This window comes from Cupressus sempervirens, chromosome 4 (assembly GCF_028749045.1).
Source record: "Cupressus sempervirens isolate cs-2001-9-10 chromosome 4, ASM2874904v1, whole genome shotgun sequence".
Taxonomy (NCBI): domain Eukaryota; kingdom Viridiplantae; phylum Streptophyta; class Pinopsida; order Cupressales; family Cupressaceae; genus Cupressus; species Cupressus sempervirens.
The window spans coordinates 24,963,993-24,990,105 of NC_143121.1; the positions used below are offsets into that span (position 1 = coordinate 24,963,993).

Consider the following 26,113-nt stretch of genomic DNA (forward strand, 5'->3'; position numbering starts at 1 on the left):
AAGTTTGTAAAAAGTTCCTTAAATCATGCATTTACTATTTGTTATGATCCACAAAAGTATTGTAGTTTTCTAATTGGCACTTAGTTGTATTTGGATGGGAATTTAATATTTGTTGTAAGGTAGTTGTATTTTCCTTTTATCCCAAATTGGTTGTCTTTGTAATATCTTGGGTGGTAAGTACCTATTTAAGCAAGTCATATGAGCATTTTTAATCAAGATTTTGGAGGTGAAAGAACTTAGTAGTAAGATCTTAGTTAGTGGAAGCTCGTGATAGGAGATTTGCAGGTTAAGGGTCTTGGTGTATAAATTCATAGTTAGAAAGTTCTTCTGGGTGAAGCTATTTCAGTTCAAACTCTTTGGATGTAAGCCTTCTTTTTGGAAGCTCTGTGATATTATAAGAAGTTGCAGTTCTCTCATTTGGAGAACATTGTAAGGATTTCCAAGTATTAATAGATGCTTTATAAAGCACTTTTTGTTCTCTTCTTCTCCATATTATTTTGTTTTTGGGTGTGAGTTGGTAAGGGTGGTGCGTACCATCATCAAAAAAATCACATATTTAATCTAGCTTTGACTTAGAAACACATGTAAATGTTTTTTTTTTAAATTTAAAACAATGTATACATGTTATGCTCATTCAAAGAAATGAAGGCATGTGTAAGTGTTTTGTTCTCATTTAAATACATATTCAATTTTAGTTCAAAAAAATATACACACTTTTGAATTCAAATAGCTCACATGTGCGTTTAGGCTTGTTCTTAGACTTCGATGACAAGCCTTTGACTTGGAAGCTTTATTTCACTCCATTTCTCATATTTTTCCCTTCTAATCTAATTTCTTGACTTCTTCATCATTACCCTTATCCATTATCAAGTGAATACTTGTACAATTACCACCATAATTTCAAGCCTCTTAGCTTTTTAACAATATGGTTTTTTTTTTTTTTTTTTCAGATGTAAATAAAATTAACATATAATTAATATTTAGTTTCTTTTAGCACTACTCAAACATATGTGTATCATTTTTAATGATTTTTTACCTATTTTTTCAAACTTGAAAGAAAATCATATCATTACATTCTAAACTTCATTCTTCATATTTTTTAATTTAAAAAATATATATTGATTAGGTTAGTGCAAGTTATTTGAAGTACATAAATAAGTATCTAATTTTCATGACATGGGATACATATTGGTGATGTTAATTCCTTAATACTAAATTTAATATGTTTAAACTTGTTCCTACTAATTAGATTTTAAGGTTTTTATAGAAGAGAAGGGATGATGAGCTGTTCCAAAGAAAAAGAAATCTTATTAAGTTCAATAGACAACTCACTTGTCTTGCTAGAATATCTTAGGTCTACTAGTCTTGGAAATCTCTAAGAACCCATTCATGATCTTTTTGAAAGAGTGCATCATAATAGTTTATTAAATATCAATATATTTTCCTTACTCTTCCTCCACAAAATAAGGAATAGCCTAAACAAGGAAGATCTTAAGTTGCTGAATAAATATTTGTAAAAACTAAGATCACCAAGATCACCAAACCAAAGCTTAATGGAGATAGTAAGAGATAAATTCAAATGCCAATAAATTTGAAAGAAATTGACTTTTATTTGACAATGTATTTATTAGACACTTATGAATGTAATAAGGCAGAATGCAATAGTAATATTATATTATATTATTGTGGGACAAGATGAAACATGATTAATCTTTACTGAATAGCTTTATTACTTTTCAACAGAAATACTTTGTTTTGATGCAGCTAAATAAATGAAATAAATGATCTGCTGCCATATAATGAGGAATAACAGCTCTTTATAAGATCGTTATGTTTGAAAAACTATATTTTATAATAAAAAATTATTTTTATTTAAATATTATTAAAAATTTGACAATTATATCTTCAACTACGTATAGGAATAATAATGGTCAAGTTCTAAACAAAATTAGTGTTAATACAAATTCACAAATTTATTTTTTATATTGAATTATGAAAAATAATACACAGAAGAATAGGAACGATAGATACATAGCTCAACCAGACATAAGAGCATTGCCTTACAACCATATAGAACGTTGAAAGCCAGAAGCAACAATGTTTCAACACTTGAACTGAAACATTCTACTACATTGACCAACATTTTACAGGAAATAAATAGTCTTATTAGGATAAATTTATTGACCATGTTTTGCATTCAGCAAGAATCATGTTCACTCAATCTTTCCATTGATTTAAAGCGAGGCTCCTTTTCTTCATACTTCTGTTGAGAGTAAATCTTCATGTAATCACCAAATGGGTACCTTGGATAAGCAGCTAATTCAAGAGCAGCATTCCCATTCGCTTGACCAAGGAGCTGAGGTGCAGGGCTCACTACTGCATTGTATGAAGGATTATAGAAGGATGCCACTGATAACCGGTTTCCATCCTTTGTTGGGAGAATTCTATGCCATGCACTCTTATACTTCCCATTGCTCACAGCTTCTATCTGATCACCAATGTTCACAACTATTGAGTGTTGCATTGGTTGCACATCAATCCAGCTGCCATTGTTGAGCACTTGAAGGCCAGGAACCTCATCATCTTGGTACAAAAGAATGAGTCCACCTGCATCTGTATGAGCACGGATTCCCTTTATCAGATCTGGCCTTGGGCATGGAGGATAATGGCTCACCTTTGTGCCAAAGAATGGATTCTCCTTCTCTTCCCCTGCAAATACCCTTTTCAGATATTCTCTCTCTAGTCCCAAGCTTTCACTTATTATTTCCAACAATTTCTCTGTCAAATTGAATATTTGACCGCGAAACTCCTCAATTATATCCCTATATAAAATGCAAAAGGTTAATGAGCGAGATGTTTTCAACCAAATTGAATCAAATGAATTACAGAGCTTACTCTGATTATAGGATCCTAGATTATAGGAAAATAATATGTACCAAAGTTCAATTATTTGAATTGATTCTATCGATTATGTTTGCTAATTGCTTAGAGAATTTATAGAGAGATAAAATATAGAAATGTCCAGTAGTATAGATTATTATCTATTGAATATTGTACGCACTTGAAATCTTTGGGTTCTGAAGGCCAAGAATTTGTGTCTTTCATCTCGTGGACTTGAAAAACATCCTCCCAGTCCAAATTATCAATCTTCACAACTTTATTTCCCTTTGATTCAGCTTCAATGACTTTGTTCAGTGCCCTTACTGGTGAAGAATCCTTGAAGTGTTGTTCTCTGTTAATCTTATATTGCTGTGAACATACCTCTTTAACACGGTCCAGAAGACGATAGTCAATGCCATGGTTTGTAATCTGAGAAAATTAAAGCACTTCAGTCAATTTGAGCTTACCAATTACACAAGTTTGTAATGAATAATTTATGGTTTGATTGAGACCTGAACTCAAAAGTAACAACAGTGGTGCTGGGATATGTGAATTTATATTCAACTTTCCAACGAAGTAAACCTCACTTATGACGATTAAATAGATTTTGATGAATGCTTAAAACATCGTTTATGGCATGACTGGTTAATGGCAATCAAATCAATAATAAAGTTATAACGCAACAATGGTAAAATAATTGTAAGAAAGAACTCCCGACACTGACCAAAACTCTTTCAAAACTTTGTTCTTATCTATTTAAGTAAAACATACCCTTCTTATCATTTTTTATCTCTTAACAATCATTTTACTTTGTTGTTTTAATCTTGTTGGATCTTAAATGAGATTGTAGCAAAACAATGATAAAATGATGGTAGAACGGTCCCAACTCCGTTAATGCAGATTCCTTATAAACTTGTTTTACCCATACCTGAAAAAATCCGGGAGACTCACAAGCCTGTGCGATTTGGGCCATAATGGCCTTCCTCTCTCCTCCATCAATCTTCTCTACGTTAATCAATGGAATGCCCATTTCAAATATGCTCGAAGTCCAAAAGACAATCAAATGCTAAACAAACTTTCACAACTGGAAAGATACATGAACGCTTGGTAATGTATGCAACCCTGGGACCCTATTTATATGCCAAAAATAATTCGACGTCACTGACATATTCTTTTCACGTGGAAGAATTCTTATCTAACTAAACCACGTTACTTTGAAATGAATATTGTTGTGCATATCGTTTTTAATTCAAATCACGCAGCTTAATTTTCTACAGCTAAATCTAATTGTTGTTTGATTAGGATTGTTAATTTTCTACAGCGGAATTCGTATATTGACGTACTGGAATTGAAGATCTATTTACATCATGATCTGTCTGTGAATGTGACAGAAGAATTTCTTTCTCTGAGCGGGTTAAACTCTCGTTTCCCACGTGCCATTTTTTCTCAATCGTCTCCCAATTTTAATCTCTCTTCTATGGTGAGAACTTTCGTTTGAATCTCTTTCAAAACACGCTCAAAGTCGCTCAGGAAGCGTTTCCAATATTAAATTGTGAAAGAAAGAATAATTTCTTTTCAGCCTTGTCCTATGCAGAATAACAAGTTGCAACGCCACTAAACGATGGAGAGATAATATTTATATGTTGCACACAATATTTAGATGTCCTAATTTTTTAAGGGCAAGTGTTGTAGTAATTTTTTACGTTTGATTCATTAGATATATTTATGAAAATTAAAATATTTTTCATTTTATTGTATACAATTTTCTTATATTGCTATTTTGATAGTATGGATACACTAGTTTAAGAATATGTTCGATTCATTAGATATATTTCTAAAAATTGAGATATTTTTTATTTTACTGTATATGGAGACAATTTACAGGGTATGATCTATGCTATGAAGTTTTTCAAGTTGTATTTGCTAATTATAAGAATGATAGAAGACCAAGATGGGAACTAAAATATTTCATATTAAACTTTTCTTTTAGAAATCTTAACCTGGATTTCTATAATGAGACGCCAATGCTTCAACTAATCAAACTCAACTCCTTGAACTATATTCAAAATTGTATACAACATAAACCCTATTTATATATTATGAACATTGATTAAATAGTAATGAATGATTAAAACATAAGTTAGATATAATAAAAATAAAATGGTATGTCTATATAATTATTAAATTGTTTATATGTAATGAATATTATATTGACTATCATAAATTTATAAAGCATCATTTATATGTGATGGATAATATAAAAGATACAAGTTTGGTTATACTAAATGAACTATCATGAATATGCAAAATGAATTCTTGTAAACTACTATTTTTTAACTTTAGGTAGATAATAAACTATTTAAAATTAAAATAATTAATGTTATAATATAATGTTTTAAGTTTTTATACTAAAAAATTAACATATTTAAGAAATAAGAGAGAAGTGTTTGAATATTTTAAAGAGTTCAAAACTATGATAGAAAAATGAACAACTCGCAATGTCTTAGATTATATCAATGAGATTTATACACATTACAAAATTTTGTCAAGCAAAGATAATAGATTTTTTAAGAAACATACAATTTTTCATACTGTTGAACAAAATTGTTTAGTTGAAAGAAAGAAAAAGACCAATTCTAGAGTGTGCTAGGAGTGTACTAAAACAAGAGAAACACTTTAACAATTTGTTCTTTGAAGAAGTTAATAAAACTATTTATTTATTAAATAGGAGACTTACCAAGTATATTGAAAATAAAGCTTCTCATGAAGCACAACACTTGCACTAAGCTTGTTCTTAGTCATTTGAGAATCTTTACAAGTAAGAAAATTTGTCATATTCCAAATGAGAATATAATATTTAACTTCATGCAAAGTCAATCATATATATATATATATATATAATCTTACTACCCTTGAGGTATTTATTTAGTAGATATATTATATTTCAGCAAAAGTTTAATAATTTTAGATTTAAAAACTCATGATCAAAGTGCAAATGAAACAAGTCAAGGAAAAGATACTCAATAAAAGATGACAAAGAAAGAAGACCAACAAGGAAAATCAAAGCATCATTAAGTATAATGATTATGGTTCATTGGCCCTAGTAATGAGCATAGATGAACTTCAAAAATTGAAGAAGCTAGGGATCATATAGAATATATATATAAAATAAATGAAGGATATGATTCAACTATGAATAATGAAAATTGATAATTAATTGAACAACTTGCAATTAAAATTCTATAGACACTAAATGGTTGTTCAAATTAAAGTTTGATGATGAGAGTGTTATTTATAAATGCATAGCTAGATTAGTTAATAAGGGTTACTAAACAAAGGAATAGATTGACGATGAAGATACTTTTGCACTGATAGTTATAACCAACATTATTAGAATAATGATTGTACTTCCTATTAAGTTCAACTATGCAACTCAATTGGGATCTTCATCAAATGGATGTTAAGTATTCATTTTTAAATAGCATTTCAAAATAAGAAATTTATATTGTTCAACTTAAAGGATTTGTAGAAGGGGAAAATAAAATTTGATATGTTACTTCAAAAAGGAAATATATAGTCTCAAACAAGCACGAAGACCAAGACATGATAAAATTGATAAATTATTTTTTGTAGTGTTGGTGTTGGAAGGGTGTATCAAGAGTAGAAATAATCCAAATATATTGATAAAGAATGATGAACATCAATCTATATTTTTTTATTTACTTGTCTGTGAATGATTTAATTGTAATAAGATTTTATTAATTTTTTATTGATGAAATGAAACAATATTTATCAAAAGCATTTGAAATGAAGGATTTTGGATAAGATTTTGATCACTCAGACAAGATGATAAGATTTTGATCACTCAAACTAATTATAGAAAGATTTTGATTAAAAGGTTTAATATGCAAGATTGTGAAAAATCATGTACCCCAAAATAAAACAAATGTGGGTCCACTTGTGATAGTCTGATACCACATATAGAATATCCACAAGGACGAATGTCTACTTTGATACCACCTAACATAGAGAGGGATGAGATAACTAGGGCCAAAGGCACACCTAGCTATTCAACCACCTGCAAGAGTTAACACAGTGAAACAAAAACACCAAAATATAGAAAACTTAGGAGATAGAGGAACAAATGCCTTCATATAATCTTCAACTAATCAGATAGATGCCTAGTTGTAAGGCCTTATGGGTTATGATGATATTACAATCATATTCAAACTTCAATGATCAGACTTTGCATCTAGCTCTGTCTTCTCTCCTCCTTCATTTCATCTTAAAACTCTACCAAAGACCTCTTTAACTACATGCATGGCCACAAGTCAGCCTATTGCAATACAACCAACATAAACTCAATATTAAATGCTAGAACAAGGCACAAGTTGGGTCTTAGAAAATACCTATCACAAAATTAATTGCAAAGGTTGGCTCCAATAAGAAACCACACACAGACAACTCAAAAAATTAAGTCAAGGAAAAATACTGCACTTTGGCAAACTCAACAATGCTTAGCAACCAAAGGTACTCAACATCCAGTCAAGCTTAGTAGCTAGATAGACTCGACACCCAAATGAACTAAATGACCAAAGGATAACTTGGTAGTGACTATGAACTCAACAACCACTATGAACTTGATACCAACTAAGAAACTCGGCAATGCAAAAAATTCCAACTCATTAGCAATGAAAAAGAAGGAAAATATGTTGGATCGCAGTGCAACCCAAGATGCTCCTGCATCATCCACACATCTGATGCAAAAGGGCAATGGATGAGAAGGTGTGGGATAGATTATGCATCTTTGTAACATAAAACACAACAATTAGCAAGCTAACACCCTCTCCTTTATAGATTATCAATTGTGATGATAGTCCCATGTAAGGCCATCCACTCGAAATAAATTTATCTTTAACAGGATCCATGAGTGACAGACCTGCCTCCAATCTCCCTAGGCTACATCCTACCTCAAACAATGAAGATAATCTGATTTCATGGTGACATAACCTAAGGAGGCAAGTCTTCAAACCAAAGAGTCATCCATCAAGGTGAAGGGAATTTGATAACACTAAAGAAGATTTCATAGTTCTAGGACAAGGCCTATTAGGCAGTAAACTCCTAATTATAAATTGTTATCCATTAATAGTTTGGGGTGATATAGCTTTGAATCAGAGTATCATTATGCCTAGTACAAGTCTCACACAAGGGTTGGAACCTAGTGTGCATTAGGGGGTCATCTTGGAGCCATTTTTCTTTTGAGAAGTTAATGTTGTTTCCATCTGCCACAATCTAGCAATTACCCATCTTCTAATTTTCCATATGTGCACCACATTTTTCTAAATTTTAGAAACCTAGGGGAGAGCATGGGTCCATAGGAAGTGATGGAACAAGTCCCCTCCAAGATACTTGGCCTTTAAAATGTTCCACAAACTACCCAAAGAGTTCATCAATCTCTTGTTGACTAATTAGGAAGGCCTATATCATATGTCCTATCATCCTTATATTCAACTCTCCAAGGGCTTTAGGTTGGAAGAAATTTCCCCACATCACCAAGCCCATCCTAGAATTCTCTTCAGAACATGACCATCAAAAATTTCTTTAAATTTTTTAAGAATGTCTCTATATCTACTTGGGAGTTTAAAGATGGAGCAAAAATACACTGGATTGCCCTGCAAAGATCTTTCCTTTCCATCTTGATAGCTTTCTCTAAAAGTGTTCAACTAGGCCATTCTAGTACTAATTAATTGTGAGTGGGAGACTAAGATAGGTATCCAGGAGAATTATATCCTAGCATTCTAGTATTTTGGTCACCTTTTCTCTCATACTAGTGTCTATGTTTAAAAAATACACTTTTCTTTTTTGATAGTTTATGCATTGTACCAAAACCATTGCATACTAATTCAAAATAGCTCTCCATTTCCTACCTTCACTGACTGAAGAGGTTTCAAATAAGAAGGTGTCATCAAAAAATTGTTAGATAATTTATGGTGGGCATGGGGATGCAAGTTTTACATCTTTTATTCTGCTAGAGTTATCAATGGCCACTAGATTCTACTTAGCACCTCTGCCATAGTGATGAAAAGAAGAAAAGAATCTAACAGGGGCCCCATTAACAAGAACCAGAAATATGATGGTGTTCATAGCACTCTGGAAAATTATAATAAAATTCTCATTCGAGCCTAAATTATTTAGGATAGGAAAAAGAAATCCCCTCCTAACTTTATCATAATCCTTGGAAATATCAAGTTTAAGTCTCATACGTAGGTTCTTACTCATTTCCATAGAGTGAATTTCCTTATGTGTTCTTATGACCACATCAAGGATTCGTTGCCTCGACACAAAACCATTCTGGTGTGGTCTTATAAACCTATCTAGAAGGGGCTTGATGTGGTTAACCATAATCTTGGCTAGAACTTTAGGGATCATGTTGCAAAGACTAATGGGTCTAAAATTTTCTAGATGTCTAGGGTCATCCATCTTAGGAACTAGAACAATGAATGTTTGGTTAAGTTCCTTCAATAGTTTGCCAATTTTGATGAGGTCATTAGCCATGTGAACCACATCATAGTTAACAATATCCCAAAATTCCTTAAAAAGGCCAGGGGAAACCCATCGGCTCCTCAGGCTTTGTACTAATTTGAATACTAAACACTTCCTTTCTTACCTCCTCCTCCTTGACCTTACCACTCATGGCCTCATTTATCTAGTTATTCACCACCAAATTAAATGACCTTAAAATATTATTTTCCTTCTTACTACTGACCTAAACTACTAGGGCTTTGTAGATTTCTTTGAAATAGTTATTGGCCTTTTTTTCTATCCTTAGCATTATCATCAACTAGCAAGTTTATGGTGTTTCTCTTTTTTCTCCTTGACAATGATCTGTGGAAGAAGCTTATATTTTGGTCACCCTCGCCCAACCACTAGACCCTAGATATTGTTTTTCAAAAGGTTTTCTCTCAATTTAGGAGGGCCTTCCACCTGTCCTGACATTCCTTCTCCTCCTACTATATAGTGTTAGCATTACCCTTGTGCTAGATAATTTTGAAGAGATACCAATTTCTTTTTAGTAGTCTTTGTTTCCTTGGAAATGTTTCCAAATGAATATTTTCTCCATCCACAAACCTCTTTGTGGATTCTTTCAATTTTTCTAGCAATACAAAACATAATCATTCATTCAACCGAATTATTTGACCACCATGCAATACAATCCCTAAACTCTAGGTGTGAGTGCCACATGATTTCATATCTAAAGGGCCTTTTTTTGTTAGGTTGACTCTGTGTCCATGAAAAATATAGCATAGAGTGGTCCAATATGGTCATCGGATCCTTCAATAAGGATATATGTTGGAAAATGTCTCGTTCAACTAAAATAAGGACCCTATCAAACCTAGCCTCAATTAAATTTTACCACAATTTATTGTTTGAACAAGTCAAAGTAGGACCTTGGAGATTAGTATCAATCAAGTCATTCCTCCTAAGGAAACCCTCCAAGTCATGTGTACTTTCAGAAAAGTTCTCCAAGCCCCCCATTTTCTCTAAAGAATAAAGCGGTGTATTAAAATCACCCATGAATAGTATGTTTTATTATCTCATAGCATCAACCACTCTAGTTGTCTCATCCTGAACAACTAGTCTACCATTTCAAGTGTTCAGAACATAGAATTTGAAAAAAATCTAGCTACCAACTTGGGATGTGAAACCCATGACCACAAAATGGGTATTGAGTAGGATCACTAAGCCCACCACCATGTCTAGGTTCCATAGTGTTGCAATGCCACCAGAAGCACCATTAGCATTACTATAAGAAAATTTGGCACCTAGTCAAATGTAAGTAACCATTCTAGAGAAAACATGATTTATCATTTTTACTTCCTATAAAAGAATCATATATGTATTAAGTTCAATGACCTATGGATTAATTTAGTACTACTTGCAAGGACTATTAGTCTCTCTAAAATTTGAGGATATAATCTTCATCTCTTATGTGGTTGGATTTCCTTATGGGTTTTTTGTCTCTCCTATGCTATATCCTTTTATGTTTCCTTATGATGGATGTTCCTAATTGGAGGTCTCCCTACCCTCATTCTTGACCCAACATTAACCCTATATCCCCCTCTAGGCTTTGTCTTCAAGACCATACATTCCACTTCATTACTTAGGTAGTCAAGACTTGGTACTTCATAGGTAGGCGATAGTGTTTCCACAATACCGAGGAGTGAAACCACCAGGGTTCCATGTGTGAATGGCAAGTTATTTCCCTTATTTAGGGAAATGTTGTTGGGGATAATAACTTTAAACTCATCCACCATCCCCCATTTCATTTTTCCTCCTCCAAGATGATCCAGTTGCATGGATTTCACTTCAAAAATCTCCCCATCCTCTTGCTCAGTTGTTTCTTTTTAATTAGTTTTACCACATATGATCTCCTTATCTTATGGGCCTTGAACATCCTCCTTCATAAGGGTTGTCACCTTATCTCTATCCTTACTAAAAAAATTGTTCATATCATGAAGTTCTTCCACACTTTTTTCCATCAATCTTACCAGTTCCATGCTCTCATGACATTTGGTCTGGTTAGCCATTTCAATAGTATTTGAGGTTTCTACCACCATGACACATGATGAGGTACCTATGTTCTTGAGTTTCTAGCCCTACTTGCATTCCATTATCTAATGTCCAGACATGTTGCATCATTGGTAGAAGGGAGCATCATTCTCATAAACTAATGATTTTTACCAAATACCCCATTTAGAGATCAGATCCACCATGGTCAACAATGGTTTATTCATACCAACATTCACACAAAACCTAGAAAATCCTAGCTTGGTTTTGGTGCTATTTGTTATATCCATTTTAACAAACTTTCCAAAGGAGTTTCCAAGTCATCTAAATTCTTCCTCATCCAAACATTCCAAGGTGATTCTGGGTAACCTTATCTAGATTGGTGCAAATATGTAGAGGTCACGCTCAAGGTTAAATTATAGTTTCCATTTTGCAATCATCTAAAGGTGTTTTCCAAAGTTCTAGGATCTTGCCATGATCGAATCACGGTCCATTTTAGTACTGGGAGCTAAAAATTAAAGAAGCCTTCCATCATGGACATGGACATCAAACCTAAGAGATTTCACCTAATAGAGCACCATTTTCTCACCATATCTACCATAGGTCAAAATGAGACCAAATTTCCAACAAGGATCAAGGAAAGACCTAACAAAATCAAATCAACCACAAAGTCTGGAAGTGAGATATGTGGTTCTATTGACCCGACAGAAAAGGTCAGTTTCTCTCCAGAGTCCATAGTAATCTTGGATATAATGACAACCCCTAGCCAATTTGACTTTGGGGTCATATCCTTGTCCATAGCCATCGTAGTGGCCCCTAGAAGTTGGGGACTTAAATAGGCACAAACATTAGGAATGGCATATGGTTCTATGAGGCTAGGATTTACCACCTAATGTAGTACACAAGCATTCTGAAACTTAGCGAACAAAACTAATTCTAGATCCAAACACTCACAAGCCATCTCTAGTGGGGAGCGAACCATCCACTTGAAGACTAGGAAGGCATCAAACTGAGTTTCAGGCCGAGAGTGGGAAATTTGAAAAGCTTTCCACCTTACTAATTTTTTGCTTCTTATTTTTGCTTCTTGATGTATATCAATTTATTTAACTTAATTGTTTTGATTGCACTTTTTTATTATGTGAATAAGTTAGAATCTCTCAATTTTTCTTTTGACACTCATTTTGGTTGTCTAGTCTCCCTATTTAACCTAGAAGGAATATTTGCACCCTAACCTCCAAACCACTATAATAGTAAAGAATAGGTCCCTAAAGATTTGAAGCAGGTTCACAAAGGGGTGCACCCTACCTATATAACTAGGCTTGGGCCCTATTATGACCATATTAATAGCTCAAACATGAAGTTCAACCCACCCCATTGTAATTTCTACAATGGTAATCTAATGAGGTCATGGCATAGAATAGTTTAGTTTGGATTATTCCCCAAACCTAAGAACATGTTTTTTAGCAAAGCTTTCTAAACTAAACTATAATAAGAGATGGTTTTGTGGGAATGGTGGGGAAAGAGTATTACTTAGATCCCCTTATAAACGTGTCTACCTCCTAAAACTAGAATTCTTGGAGTCTATATGGGAGGGGAAATTAGGGGGCCTATAGCTCTTTTATCTATGATCTACATTTTAGGACTCATAGAATAGGAGAATCCTAGAATGAATAGGTGGGATAGGTGGGGAATGAAACTCGGGGTGGGTGGGAGTAGGAGAGAGGTAAACTCCACTCCTCTCCCTTCCTATAAGATGGGGAGTTGATTCAAGTTAACTGTATCTATCTATACATGATATCTCCCTTATCTATATTATTGAGTCTCTACTACAAACTATAGATGTAGGATGGGTGAACAATCTCTATTTTTTGGTTAAATGTATCTATAGATGACCTATTCCTCTTGGTCTATTTATTGGTGGAGAAAATACATGAATGATCTATCAAGATAATCAATATATAGAGATAGGAAGGACCCCACCATTATAAAGGAAAAGTGAATGTAGGTCTTGAAGCATAATTCTCTCTCATGTTCTTCCATTATTAGCTAACATAGAAGAAAAGTTGTGAGATCTATTAGATTGCATATTTATTCTTCTCCAAGAACTATTATTGAAGGATATAGAACAAGCTTCCTAATAACTAATTGTCGGGTATTGATCTATCATTCATCTCTACATTTTTCCTTATTTTTCTCTACATTTTTCTTCATATTTTTTCAAAACCACCTTCATATCTAAAGGAAGGAATATCCATCCATACTCACATTTGATTCTTTTCTATGTTTTTCATTTAGAGATTCTTGACTAAAAGATGAGGAATTATCTAATATGGATGACCCCTTGAACTATGGAAAATTAATGATGGTAGGATCAATAGATAAACTTTGGACTAGTGGAAGGCATCCAACTATCCACTATCTAGATATTTATGTAATCGGTATCTTCCAAGAATGTATAATACATATAGATATCAATCAATCTCTACTCCCTCTCCCTATTGGTTAAGTTATCTCATCCTACTACTATATATCTAGTAGGTCATCACAATATCTATATATTATTGATTAAACTCTAACTCTAGAAAGGGGTCCTCACTCCATCTATGCATTTCATTAAGGTCCTCTATTCTAATCTCATATGCATATAGAGGGGATAGATCATCCATCCAACTACAAAGAGTATTATCGATTATAAACTATATTGAGTCAAATTTGGGGTGGAAAGAACCTATAATTCATCATAGAGAAAAGATGGATAGGTTTCTCTAGGATGAAGGTATAGGAAAAAAATCAAATAGATAGGGCCAAGTACCTAGATCTATATAGATTCTAGATTGTGTCATAGCTCTATTTGTAGTCAACATAGTATAGGCATAGACAAATAGGTAAATCCACTTTATAAGGAAAACTAAACAAATCACTTGAGTTACTTTTATATCAGCTAGATAGTTTTGTCCTAGATGAAGGTATATTTTAGAAAAGAAAGCATTTTTGGTACATCTTTTCAAGAGGAGAATTAAAACTTTATCCTCTATAACCTAAGTTGGGATGGATGCTTTCTCTGAAGGGGGATTCGTAGGTGCATTTACCTTTTTCCTAGATGCTAAAGGAGGAGACATTTTTGTTAGAAATACTTTAGAATAACTAAGAGGGAGGGGGGCTGGTGTGAATCAGTTATTCAAGGTCCAAATGTCCTATTTCAAAATTTCTCACTAAGTATAGTGAGCTCATTCAACCATTCATTCATCCAAGCTTCAAACATTCCTATTCAGCAAGTTATTATAAATCAACATGCAAGTATAATACATAAAAGATCAACACATAAAACAGTGATTTACGTGGAAACCCAATTTGGGAAAAACCACCAGTAACATGCTACTCAATTCTCACTCTTCTGAAGTGATGCCATGTGAAAGGCCTACCCTATTAAAGGCTTACAACATACTATTAAATGTGACCTAGTTAAAGGATTTATCCACCCTGTTAGAAGTGGGTCTGGTTAGAGGACTTTAAAACATTCACTTAGAATGGCACCTTATTAAAAAGGAATTACAAATGGCTATTAAACCAACCTAATTCCATAGAATTTCCATATCTAATACAATTGCTAGAGAGTATTAGAAAATCTTTGATCTGATTACAACATACAACTTAACTTGCAAATCTCAGATCACTTCTTCAACTCTTCACATTGCCTAGCTTTCAGTCTTCTACAATTTTGATAGCTTGCCCTCCTTTCAAGCTTTGTCTCCTCGAGTCTTCATGCTCAATATACTAGTGCAATAATCTCTCTCTAACCACTTTATCAAAGTAGAACCTCTATGCTCTATACTTCCCTCTCCTAGATGCCTTCTCCTTAACATCCTTCTAATCACTTCATAATTTGGCACTCTAGCAGCTTTAACTTTTTGGTCTATGACTCCTTAAATAGAAGTCCTAGAATTTCTTGTCCTACTTGATTCTTCCATCCTTTAATTTTGGTTCGAATGGACTAGGTGGGATTCATTAAATCTAACCCACATTTTTTTTCTTCTAGAGACTTCGTGAAAAATCTTCTTGAATTCACCCAAAAATGGTTTATATAGAATTTTGTTACACCATCTAATCATCCTTATCCTCCAACTAGTTCACAAAATTCAAGGTAACAACTCTGTCAGCTTAGATTTGGCAAATCTTTGACATTTACAATAATGCAGTAGCTCAGCACTATTGAAATACTGGTGTTTAGCATATACTATATTACTCAACATCAACTACATTTTACTAATGCTCAACACCTAAAGTTTACTCGGCACCTACTAATATTTTTTTTGATGCTTGACACGTGTTACTTTTCTAAGATCTTGAACTTCACTCAACACTTGTAGTTCACTCTGCACCTACTAGATTTTCCTTTTGCTTAGCTCCAACTAAGAATTTTCTTGGCTTAAACTAGCTTTCTCAACACCTAGTAATGAACTTAGTTTAAGCTTTGTAGTCAACCTTGTTACAAATTATTCCTCTAGTGCTTCTAAGTGTGGCCAACCTCTGTATTTTTGAGTATGTTGTCAGGTTTCAACAACTCCTAATAGGGTTCGAGTCTCCTAACAGGGATAAAAAGTCTCCTAATAGGGAATCATATGTAATGAATGTATTCATAGACTCCTAACAGGGTCCATCTCTAACAAGGAATATTTGTATAGTACATCATCTTTTGGGTACCATCACATTAGGGTTTTCTTTTTCATCAAGGGATTCCCTAGTTAACATATCTAGTGTTATTGTCTATGAGCATCTTGTTGTGGTTTCAATTTATATTACTCATATGGTTAAATTTTTTTAAGGTTGATAATTGTGATAATAGTTGGATAACTGATTCACCCACCATCCCCCCACCCACCCCCACCCTCTTAGTTATAGTGGTGGACTATATATTCTAACACAACCTATCTTGATGATTATATAAGGATCCAAATGCTTCATTTATACATAATGTTGCTAAATTCTTAGATTCTTTAATTGCAACCACAATATTATACAATTTAGGAGGAAAACTTCTTAAAATCTTCTATACAACCTTTTGATTGAGAATTTTATTACCATTGATCCTTATTTGATTAACCACATTCATAACATGATTTGAAAATCACGCTATAGAATCATAATCCTTCATTTTTAAATTCCTAAATTCTCTTCTAAGTGCTTGCAATTTAACAATGATTACCTTACTTGTACCTTGATATGGATTCTCAAGAATGTCCCAAGCTTGCTTGACTGTAACTGTTGGCTTAATTTTTCCAAAAACTGAGTCATCCAATGCTTGTCCAATAATCTGAAAAGATTTTTTATACTTTTGCCTATTTTCATCAAGTTTTTTTATTTTGATTAGCATCTAAAGTAGACTCATCTACAGGTTTAGTATAAGGTGCATTTAAGATTATATCTAATAACTCCTAGGAATCAAATATAAGCTTCATTCTAAAGGACCAATCATCATAATTCTTTTGAGAAAACATTGGAATTGAAGGCTAAAAACTCCCTAAAGTCATGCCTAAAAAAACTCATTAAAAAAAATACACAAATATACCAAACTCTAAATAGGGCAACAAGAAACCTATAGATCTCATAATGAAATGGTTTATATGACTTTCTATCCCTTTCTTTTCTGCAATCCTCCTTATGCACAATCCTCCACACTCCTCTTTTTAAACTTGCTCTAATACCAATTTGATGGATGACAGAGGTACAAGAAAATGGAAACACAAAACACAATGTGTTCTAGCACAATAAAAATAGTTTATATTTCATTCATCATGATTGTTCAAATGAATTCATAGTGGCTCTTTTATTGGCAAGTGTACAATATTCTACATATATCTAGCATTAGCTGATAAGACAAAATATCCACATATTTCTAGAAAGTATTGCAACTGACACAACCAAAATACCTAAACCTAAAAATCTAGAAACATCTAATGGCGTACATGAGAAAATTAATTCTATGTAGGAATAAATTTCTAATAGTAATTTCTATAATTATTCTTCCTAGACCATCCTTGTAGCTCTCTCTATAACATTTGTTATCCATAGGAATTAGGTTGTACCCTTAATTGGAACTCTCTTGCTCTAAAGTTTGTATAAAGATCACAAAATCTAGAAAGTGACCCATATAATTTTGCATTGTATTATTTTTTTGTCTTTTTTCAATTTGAATGGCCTTCTAATTGGGAAATTTCCCTCCATGTCGGTGTCTTTCAAAACCCTGATAGCTCTTTATAATGCAACTAGAATCACCAATGATCACTGCTCCTACTTCTTTGTAAATAAATAATAAGGTTGTATTATATTTTAAAATTTAAAATAAAATTAATTCTTATCAATTTAGATATAATTGGTAAATAAATAAACAAATTTTTAAAAAACACGTTGTTTAAATATTTTGAGAAAGATAAAATTGTTTTATTGTTGAATGTTGATTATTAATTTTATTGATTAAATAATTAAATAGTATTAAATTTTTTTTTAAAATTACTAACAAATAATTGACATATATTTCAATTAATCCAAAAAAGTTGTCTTGAAAACACAACACTTCTTTCAAATCTATGTAAGAAGAACTCAAATTGATTAACAAATCACTATGATTATTATTATACAATTGGTTGAATAAAGTATTATTAATAACCATTACAAATACCAACAAGTGTCATTTAGTTGTTGTAATGCTTTAGAATTAGTTATCATTTAATTTAAGTTGTAAAATGAATTTGTAATTGTGTAATTTATGAATTATCAGAGCATTTTCTTTATTCAAAAAGGTATTATAATTCTCAAAGTAAAACAAGCAACTACTTGTCCATTTTCAACTAATCTTATATAAATGAATCTATAATAAGTTTTACTTAAATATCATATAATCTCCACCTAAATGAATTAAAAATAATAAAGTTTACAACAAATCTCCATCTAAATTAATTTGGATTATTTTGTTAAAATAATAGAAAATAATCTATATTCTAACCTTTTCCCACTTAATATATGTACAATTAGTATAATTAATATTATATAATTTCCATCCAGGTGAATATAGAACTATATATTAGAGAAATCAATTGTTGAGCTTGTTAATGCTTTAGTAAGTAAATATAAGGGTAATCATATTTTTTCTCCTTGGGATGGCTATGTTTTTCATCGGTGGAAGGATTTACTTTTTCCTCATCTTCCTACTCCATTGTGTCCATCCAAGATTCCTCTTATCCAATCACAAACTGAGTGGATTCCTCCAAGTGAGGGTTATTTCAAACTCAATTTTGATGGGACCTCTAGAGGAAATCTAGGCAACTTTGGCTATGGCATAGTCATTATAAATTTTAAAGGTCATCTAATTGCAGCAAAGTCATATTCTCTCCCTTAGAGTACTAATAAACGAGTTGAGGCCTTGGCCTTACTTTTTGGTTTGGAACTTGTAAAATCACTTTTTTATGTCTGACTTGCATGTTGAAGGGGATTCATCCATTATTATTAATGCTTTTATTAAATGTCATGTATATAATTGTTCCATATAGTATACATTACATCAAGTATGGTCTCTTCTTAATTCAATCTTTGAATGTTACATCATGCATACTTATAGAGAAGACAATCTTTTAGCTAATTGTTTGGATAATTTGAGTATTGATGAGGTTTATATTAACTCTTTATTTTCCCCACTTTACATCCTTGGTCTCCCCAACTTGGCTAATATTGTGACAAAATAATATGTTTAGAATAGGGTTGAGTCTTTCTCATATTTTATTTGATTGTAAATCGCGACTTCTCTATGATTTCATATGTTTTTTATTTTATGGATTTCACTTGTTCTTTTGAGATATTGTATGCATGTTAGGGTCTTAGATTGCATTTTCATCTGATGGCTTTCTAATATCATGGTCTCAGTTGGAGTTTTGGATGAAGATTAGTGATGGTAACTTTTATAACAGTTTTTGGCTAGGCTCTTGGTTTTCTCTTTGGCATCAAACAAAGAATTATATTCATATGAGTTTTGGACTCTTTATAATCACTAGATTCCTAATTTGAGAATCTCTAGGACAAGATTCATTACTGTTGATAGATATTCTATCTTGATGCAACATTTCTTCTTCTACATCTTTTTTGTATAAGGCAATCAACAAAAATTTTCTTTTATGATTCTTTTCTGCAGGAGCTATTTTGAACTAGTTAATATTAATATAAATATAATGTTTTTCCATATGTATGTAGGTATGTATGTATACATATATATATGTATATATATGTATATATATGTGTGTGTGTATATATATATATACATATCTGTATATATATGTATGTATATTTATGTATATATATATATATATATATGTGTGCGTGTGTATATATATATGTATATATATGTACATATATATATCTATGTATGTATATATATATATATATATATATATATATATATGTCTATGTATATATATATTTATGTATATATGTATGTATGTATATATGTACATATATATATCTATATATGTATGTATGTATATATATATGTGTGTGTGTGTATATATGTACACACATATATATATCTATATATATACATATATATGTATATACATATACATATGTATATATACATACATACATACATACATACATACATACATACGTACATACATACATACATACATACATATATATATATATATATATATATATATATATATATATATACACATATATATACATATATATACATATAGATACATATATATACATATATACATATATACATATATGTATATATATATATATATGTATATATATACATATATACATATATATATATGTATATATATATACGTATATATATATATATACATATACATATATATGTATATATATATACGTGTATATATATATATACATATATATGTACATGTATATATATATATATGTATATATAAAGAATGTAATAAATTATATATATCAAGTAGCGTTGTCACCTTTGTAAAAAAAATTAAAAATTGTATATTTAAAAACCAACTTAAAGAAATATGAAAAAATAAAAGTAAAAATAATTAATTTTTAAATCTACAAATTCAAAATGCACTTTAATAAATTATACACCTAACATTTTGTGTCAAAAGGAGCAATATGAGAAGCTTCTGAAGAAGAGATCCTATAAAACTAAATTGAAATAACCTATCATAGTTGAGATAAATTATATACTACATTTAATTATAAATATATGGAGAAATCTTAGGGATAATTTTATTCTAACTAAAAAGTTCAATGATCCAATTAAAAGAAAAGGATATCTACCACTACAACAACCAAATAGTAATTTGAACATTCATAAGATTCAAGCATACAAGCTCAATAACTTACCATTTAAAAATAAAATAGTTGAATGAGGTTTAATATCTTATCCTTTTGTTATGGTCAATGCTTAAATCTTACAATGCAAATATATAAAGTAAAGATCAATCTTCAGTTGAAACTAAAGCTAAAAAGTAAAATTCTCTACATTTATTAGCAAGTTGAAAGGTTTAAATTTAGGAGAAAATATTATTTCTTTAAAGAAATTTAATAGTTCTATAATCTTTAATATTAATTTTTTAATATCTTTTATTTTAATATTTTTTTTTTGTGAATCAAATTGTGTAAATTAAGTAATTCAACCCACACAAATATTATTGTTATTTTTTCTTTAAATTGAATGAGCAAATAAAGTTAACAAGAAATCCACCAAAGGTAGTTGAAAAGAATAGTATTGTTTTGCAATAGGAAGATTCAAATCTATAGTTTTACTTGTAATACATGAGTTGAACGAGTTATGAGCAAGCAATTATATGAAAATGAAATAAATAAAATAGTAAATTACTCTTTCAAAGTCCATAGTATATTTTTATTGATACCAATGTTGAACAATAATATTGTAATATTTTAATTTATTTTTAATAAAAATGCTTCACCCAAATATTTTATTAATTTTAAATCTATTTTACAACTGAACTCACATTATTAAAAAAAAAGAAAAAGTAAAACAACTTTTATTATAATCTTTACATCTATTACATTCAATAGATTGACGATGGTTTACTCCCCATCCAGCTAACTAAGCTAAGAACTAAATTTATTAATTCATTTTATTTCCTAGCATTTTCATTCACCACAAAAATATTTGTTAATTGAGCCTTCCCACTGCTTTGAAACGAAGCTCTTTTTCTTCATATTTCTGTTGAGAGTAAATCTTCATGTAGTCACCAAATGAGTACTTTGGATAAGCAGATAATTCATGGTCAGCGTTTCCATTGGCTTAAGCTCGCACAAAAGCTGAGGTGCACGGCTCACCATTGCATTGTATGAGGGAATATAGAATGATGCCATTGATAACCTATTTCCATTGCTCAATGCTTCTATCTGGTCACCAATGTTCACAACTATTGAGTGTTGCATTGGTTGCACATCAATCCGGCTGCCATTGTTGAGCACTTGAAGGCCAGGAAACTCATCATCTTGGTACAAGAGAATGAGGCCACTCACATCTGTATGAGCATGGATGCCCTTTATCAGATCTGGCCTTGGTCATGAAGGATAATGGCTCACCTTTGTGCCAAAGAATGTCTTCTCCTTCTCCTCTTCGCCTGCAAATACCCTTTTCAGATATTCTCTTTCTAGCCCCAAGCTTTCACTTATTATGTCCAAAAATTTCTCTGTCAGATTGAATATTTGGCTACGGAACTCCTCAATTATATCCCTCTAGAAAATTAGAAAATTCAATGACCTATATGCTTACACTCAATTTAATCAATGAATAACAAAGTTTACTGAACCAAATAAATTACGAAAAATAATATGGACTATAGTTCAATTATTTGAATAGATTCTACTCATTATGTTTGTTAATTGCTTATATATATATATATATATATATATATATATATATATATATATAATAAAGATCAAATATAGAAATGTCCAGTAGTATAGATTATTATCTATTGAATATTGTACGTAGTTGAAATGTGTGGGTTCTGAAGGCCAAGAATTTGTCTCTATCACCTCGTGGACTTGAAAAAAATCTTCCCAGTCCAAATTATCAATCTTCACAACATTATTTCCCTTTGATTCAGCTTAAATGACTTTGTTCAGTGCCCTTACTAGTGAAGAATCCTTGAAGTGTTGTTCTCTGTTAATCTTATATTGCTGTGAACATACCTCTTTAACACGGTCCAAGAGACGATGGTCAATGCCATGGTTTGTAATCTGAAAAAAATAAACCACTACAGTCAATTTGAGCTTACCAATCACACAAGTTTGTAATGAATAATTTATGGTTTGTTTGGGACCTAAACTTAAAAGTTGAATTTATATTCAACTTTCCAATGAAGTAAACCTCACTTGTTAAGATTAAATAGATTTTGATGAATGCTTAAAACATTGTTTATGGCATCACTGGTTAACGATAATCAAATCAATAATAAAGTTATAATGTAACCATAGTGAAATAATTGTAAGAAAGAAATCCCGACACTAACCAAAACTCTTTCAAAACTTTGTTGTTATCTATATAAGTAAAACTTAACCTTTCTATCATTTTTTATCTCTTAATAATCATTTTACTTTGTTGTTTTAATCTTGGTGGCTCTTAAATGAGATTATAACATAACAATGATAAAATGATGGTAAGAGAACTGTCCCAACTCCATTAATGTAGATTTCTTATAAACTTGTTTTACCCATATACATACCTAAAAAAATCAGGGAGACTCACAAGCCTGTGTGAGTTGGGCCATAATGGCCTTCCTTTCTCCTCCATTAATGTTCTTTACATAAATTAGTGGAATGCCCATTTAAAAAAATCCTTGAAATCCAAAAGAAAAACAAATGCTAAACAAACTTTCACAACTGAGAAGATAGATGGTTGTAACACTAATGTTTGGTAATGTTCGTAACCCTCAGACCCTATTTATATGTCGAAAATAATTCAGCCGTCACTGACATATTTTTTTTCACGTGTAAGAATACTTATCTAATTAAGCCACGTAACTTTGAAATGAATTTACTGTTCAAGATATGGTTGAGGATTGAACCAAAGAGCTATATTGTTGTGCATATTGTTTTTAATTCAAATCATGCCGCTTAATTTTCTATAGCTGAATTCTTAATTTTGTTTGATTAGGATTCTTAATTTTGTTTGATTAGGATTCTTAATTTTGTACAACTGAATTGGTATATTGGCGTACTGGAACTAATGATTTATTCGTTTTCCACTTGAGATGGACATCATGATATGTCTGTGACTGTCATGGCAGAAATTCTTTCTCTGAGCAAGTTAAGCTCTCGTTTTTCACGTGCCCATTTTTCTAATTTTTTTTCAATTTAAAAAAAATAAAAAAAAATAAAGTCAATTTTGATTATTTAAAACTTTGGAAGTAGGAATCAAGTCTTAGTGTATGATGTTTAAATAACAAATTCATAATTGCTTGCCAAATATTTTCAATATTAAATTGTAAATATGCAAATTAGCAAGTTGCAACATCACTAAACTATAGAGAGAGAATATTATGTTGCACACACAATATTTAGATGTCCTAATTTCTTAGGGTCAAGTGTTAAAGCAATTTTCTTATATTCATATTTTGATGGTAAGGATACATTAGTTTCAGAATATGTTTTATTGTATATGAAGAGAACTTATAAAGTATGATTTATGCTATGTAGTTTTTCAAGTTGTATTTGTTAATTATCAAATAATGAAAGATCAAACTAAAATATTTAATTTTTAATTTTTTTTTAGAAATTTGAACATAGATTTTTACAATGAGAACGTAATGCTTCGACCAATCAAACTCAACTGCTTGAACTAAATTCATAATTATTGACAACATAAAAATCATTTATATATAATGAACCATGAATAAATAGTAATGAATGTTTTAAACATAAGTTATATATAATAAAAATAAAATGGCATCTTTCTATAATTAATAAATTATTTATATATAATGAGTATTATATTGACTATCATAAATGAATCAAGCATCATTTATATCTAATGGATAATATAAAAGATAAAAATTTGATTATATAAATGTACAATCATGAATATGCAAATAAATTCTTGTAAACTACTAATTATTAACTCTAGGTAGATAGTAAACTATTTAAAATTTAAAATATCTTAAATTATCATATAATTTTTTAAGTATTTATAATATTAAAAATTTAACATATTTACGAAATATACCAAAGCAGAGGTCACTAGAGGAGATGGAGACCATAGGTACAAGTTGTTGGTAGGAGATCATAGTTAATAGGAAGATGCCATGGTGATTAAAAATTAGGAGGTGGAAAGGTTGGAGAGGTTGATTGTCAACCTGATAAAACACAAACTTGGAGGATAAGTTCAACAAGATTGTTAGTTTCTCGGTCTATGTTATGCACTCATTGACCACTACCCTCTATCTCATGTAGACTAACAAGGATGGTGAAACCAATGACAAGGAGGTGGAGACTACTCGCTCACTATATAGCTTCCTGGCTAATGATTGACTTCACCTGCTCTTGGAGATCCTGAGGATCTAGTGACTGGTTACCTTATAATGTCCCCATCTTTTTAGCATCTAAGTGGAGTTCTTAGCCTTGACATTCTCCAAAGGCTAAGTGGAGAAATGAGGAGAAATTATTAAATTAATTTATTATAAAGTCATTAAATTAAAATACAAAAAGGTGACTTTATATTTAATTAATTTAATTTTCTAGAGAGTGCACTAATTATTGGAAAGGGGAAAGCTTCTAGAGAATGCAATTAATTAATATTTTATTTCCTTCTATAAGGGTAAAGGAAAAGAATAAATAGAGGTGAGGGATTCATTGATTATCATCCGATTATTGTGAATTGCATTTGATAAGAACTTGGGAGAAGAAACTAAGATTTCTAATTTCAGTTAGCCATTGGACAACATCAACTCTTTAGTGTTGCAACCATTTGAGGTGGTGAAATATCCACTAAATTTGGTATTCAGGAGAGCCTCATTCTGGAGTTCTATTTATGCTTAAATTGGAGAATAAGTTGGAATAAGTTGGAATTTTCTATAGTAGCTGTTATAGTATGCATGCATGATCTCATACTATAAGTATTTATGTTTGATTCATTTCCATTCTTGGGCATGTCTATTATCAGGTTCCTCTTGCAACTAATAGCAGTTGTCACTATAATTTCTAAGCATATGATTTTGTTGTGATAATTCATAATCAAATTTTGGTATTACTGTAGTCATTATTGTAAGCCCATGAGAATGAATTCAATAAAGGAGATACATGTTGCATACCATTTTTTTGACGAAATGTCCATATAATAGCATATATGATCAGCATAATACTTGTATGTCAATTTTTGGTCAAAATGTTAGTTAGTTGTAGGTATGCACTTCATATCTAGTTGCCATGTATATGCATTGAAAAATACCAAAAGAACTACACTTGCATATTAGTTAATTATAAGAGGCATTGTAATATCATTTGTGAACATTCTAAATTTCTTAGCATTGAAAGCTAGCATAAAACTATTTGACAATATTCCTTGAGCTTAAATCAATCAGTTTGGGCAAGGGATATTACATTGATACCAGAGCTTGGTGTAAAGTGTTTGATGAAATGTCAAACAATTGAAGTA

General features: G+C 31.1%; 2 protein-coding genes across 2 annotated transcripts; both read right to left on the reverse strand.

Annotated features, from left to right (window-relative positions):
- Positions 1-1,954: 1,954 nt before the first annotated feature.
- Positions 1,955-3,977, reverse strand: LOC149559754 (1-aminocyclopropane-1-carboxylate oxidase-like). The gene is made up of 3 exons (XM_089824269.1): positions 3,809-3,977; positions 3,062-3,309; positions 1,955-2,822 (listed from the first exon to the last, which is right to left on the reverse strand). Exons 1-3 carry the CDS (start codon positions 3,908-3,910, stop codon positions 2,198-2,200), a joined length of 975 nt encoding a protein of 324 aa, XP_089680395.1. The 5' UTR covers positions 3,911-3,977; the 3' UTR covers positions 1,955-2,197.
- A 17,710-nt stretch (positions 3,978-21,687) lies between these two features.
- LOC149559755 (1-aminocyclopropane-1-carboxylate oxidase 1-like) lies at positions 21,688-23,254 on the reverse strand. Its single transcript, XM_089827479.1, has 4 exons — positions 23,210-23,254; positions 22,654-22,701; positions 22,042-22,194; positions 21,688-21,999 (listed from the first exon to the last, which is right to left on the reverse strand). Exons 1-4 carry the CDS (start codon positions 23,252-23,254, stop codon positions 21,688-21,690), a joined length of 558 nt encoding a protein of 185 aa, XP_089683605.1.
- Between the last annotated feature and the right edge of the window lie 2,859 nt (positions 23,255-26,113).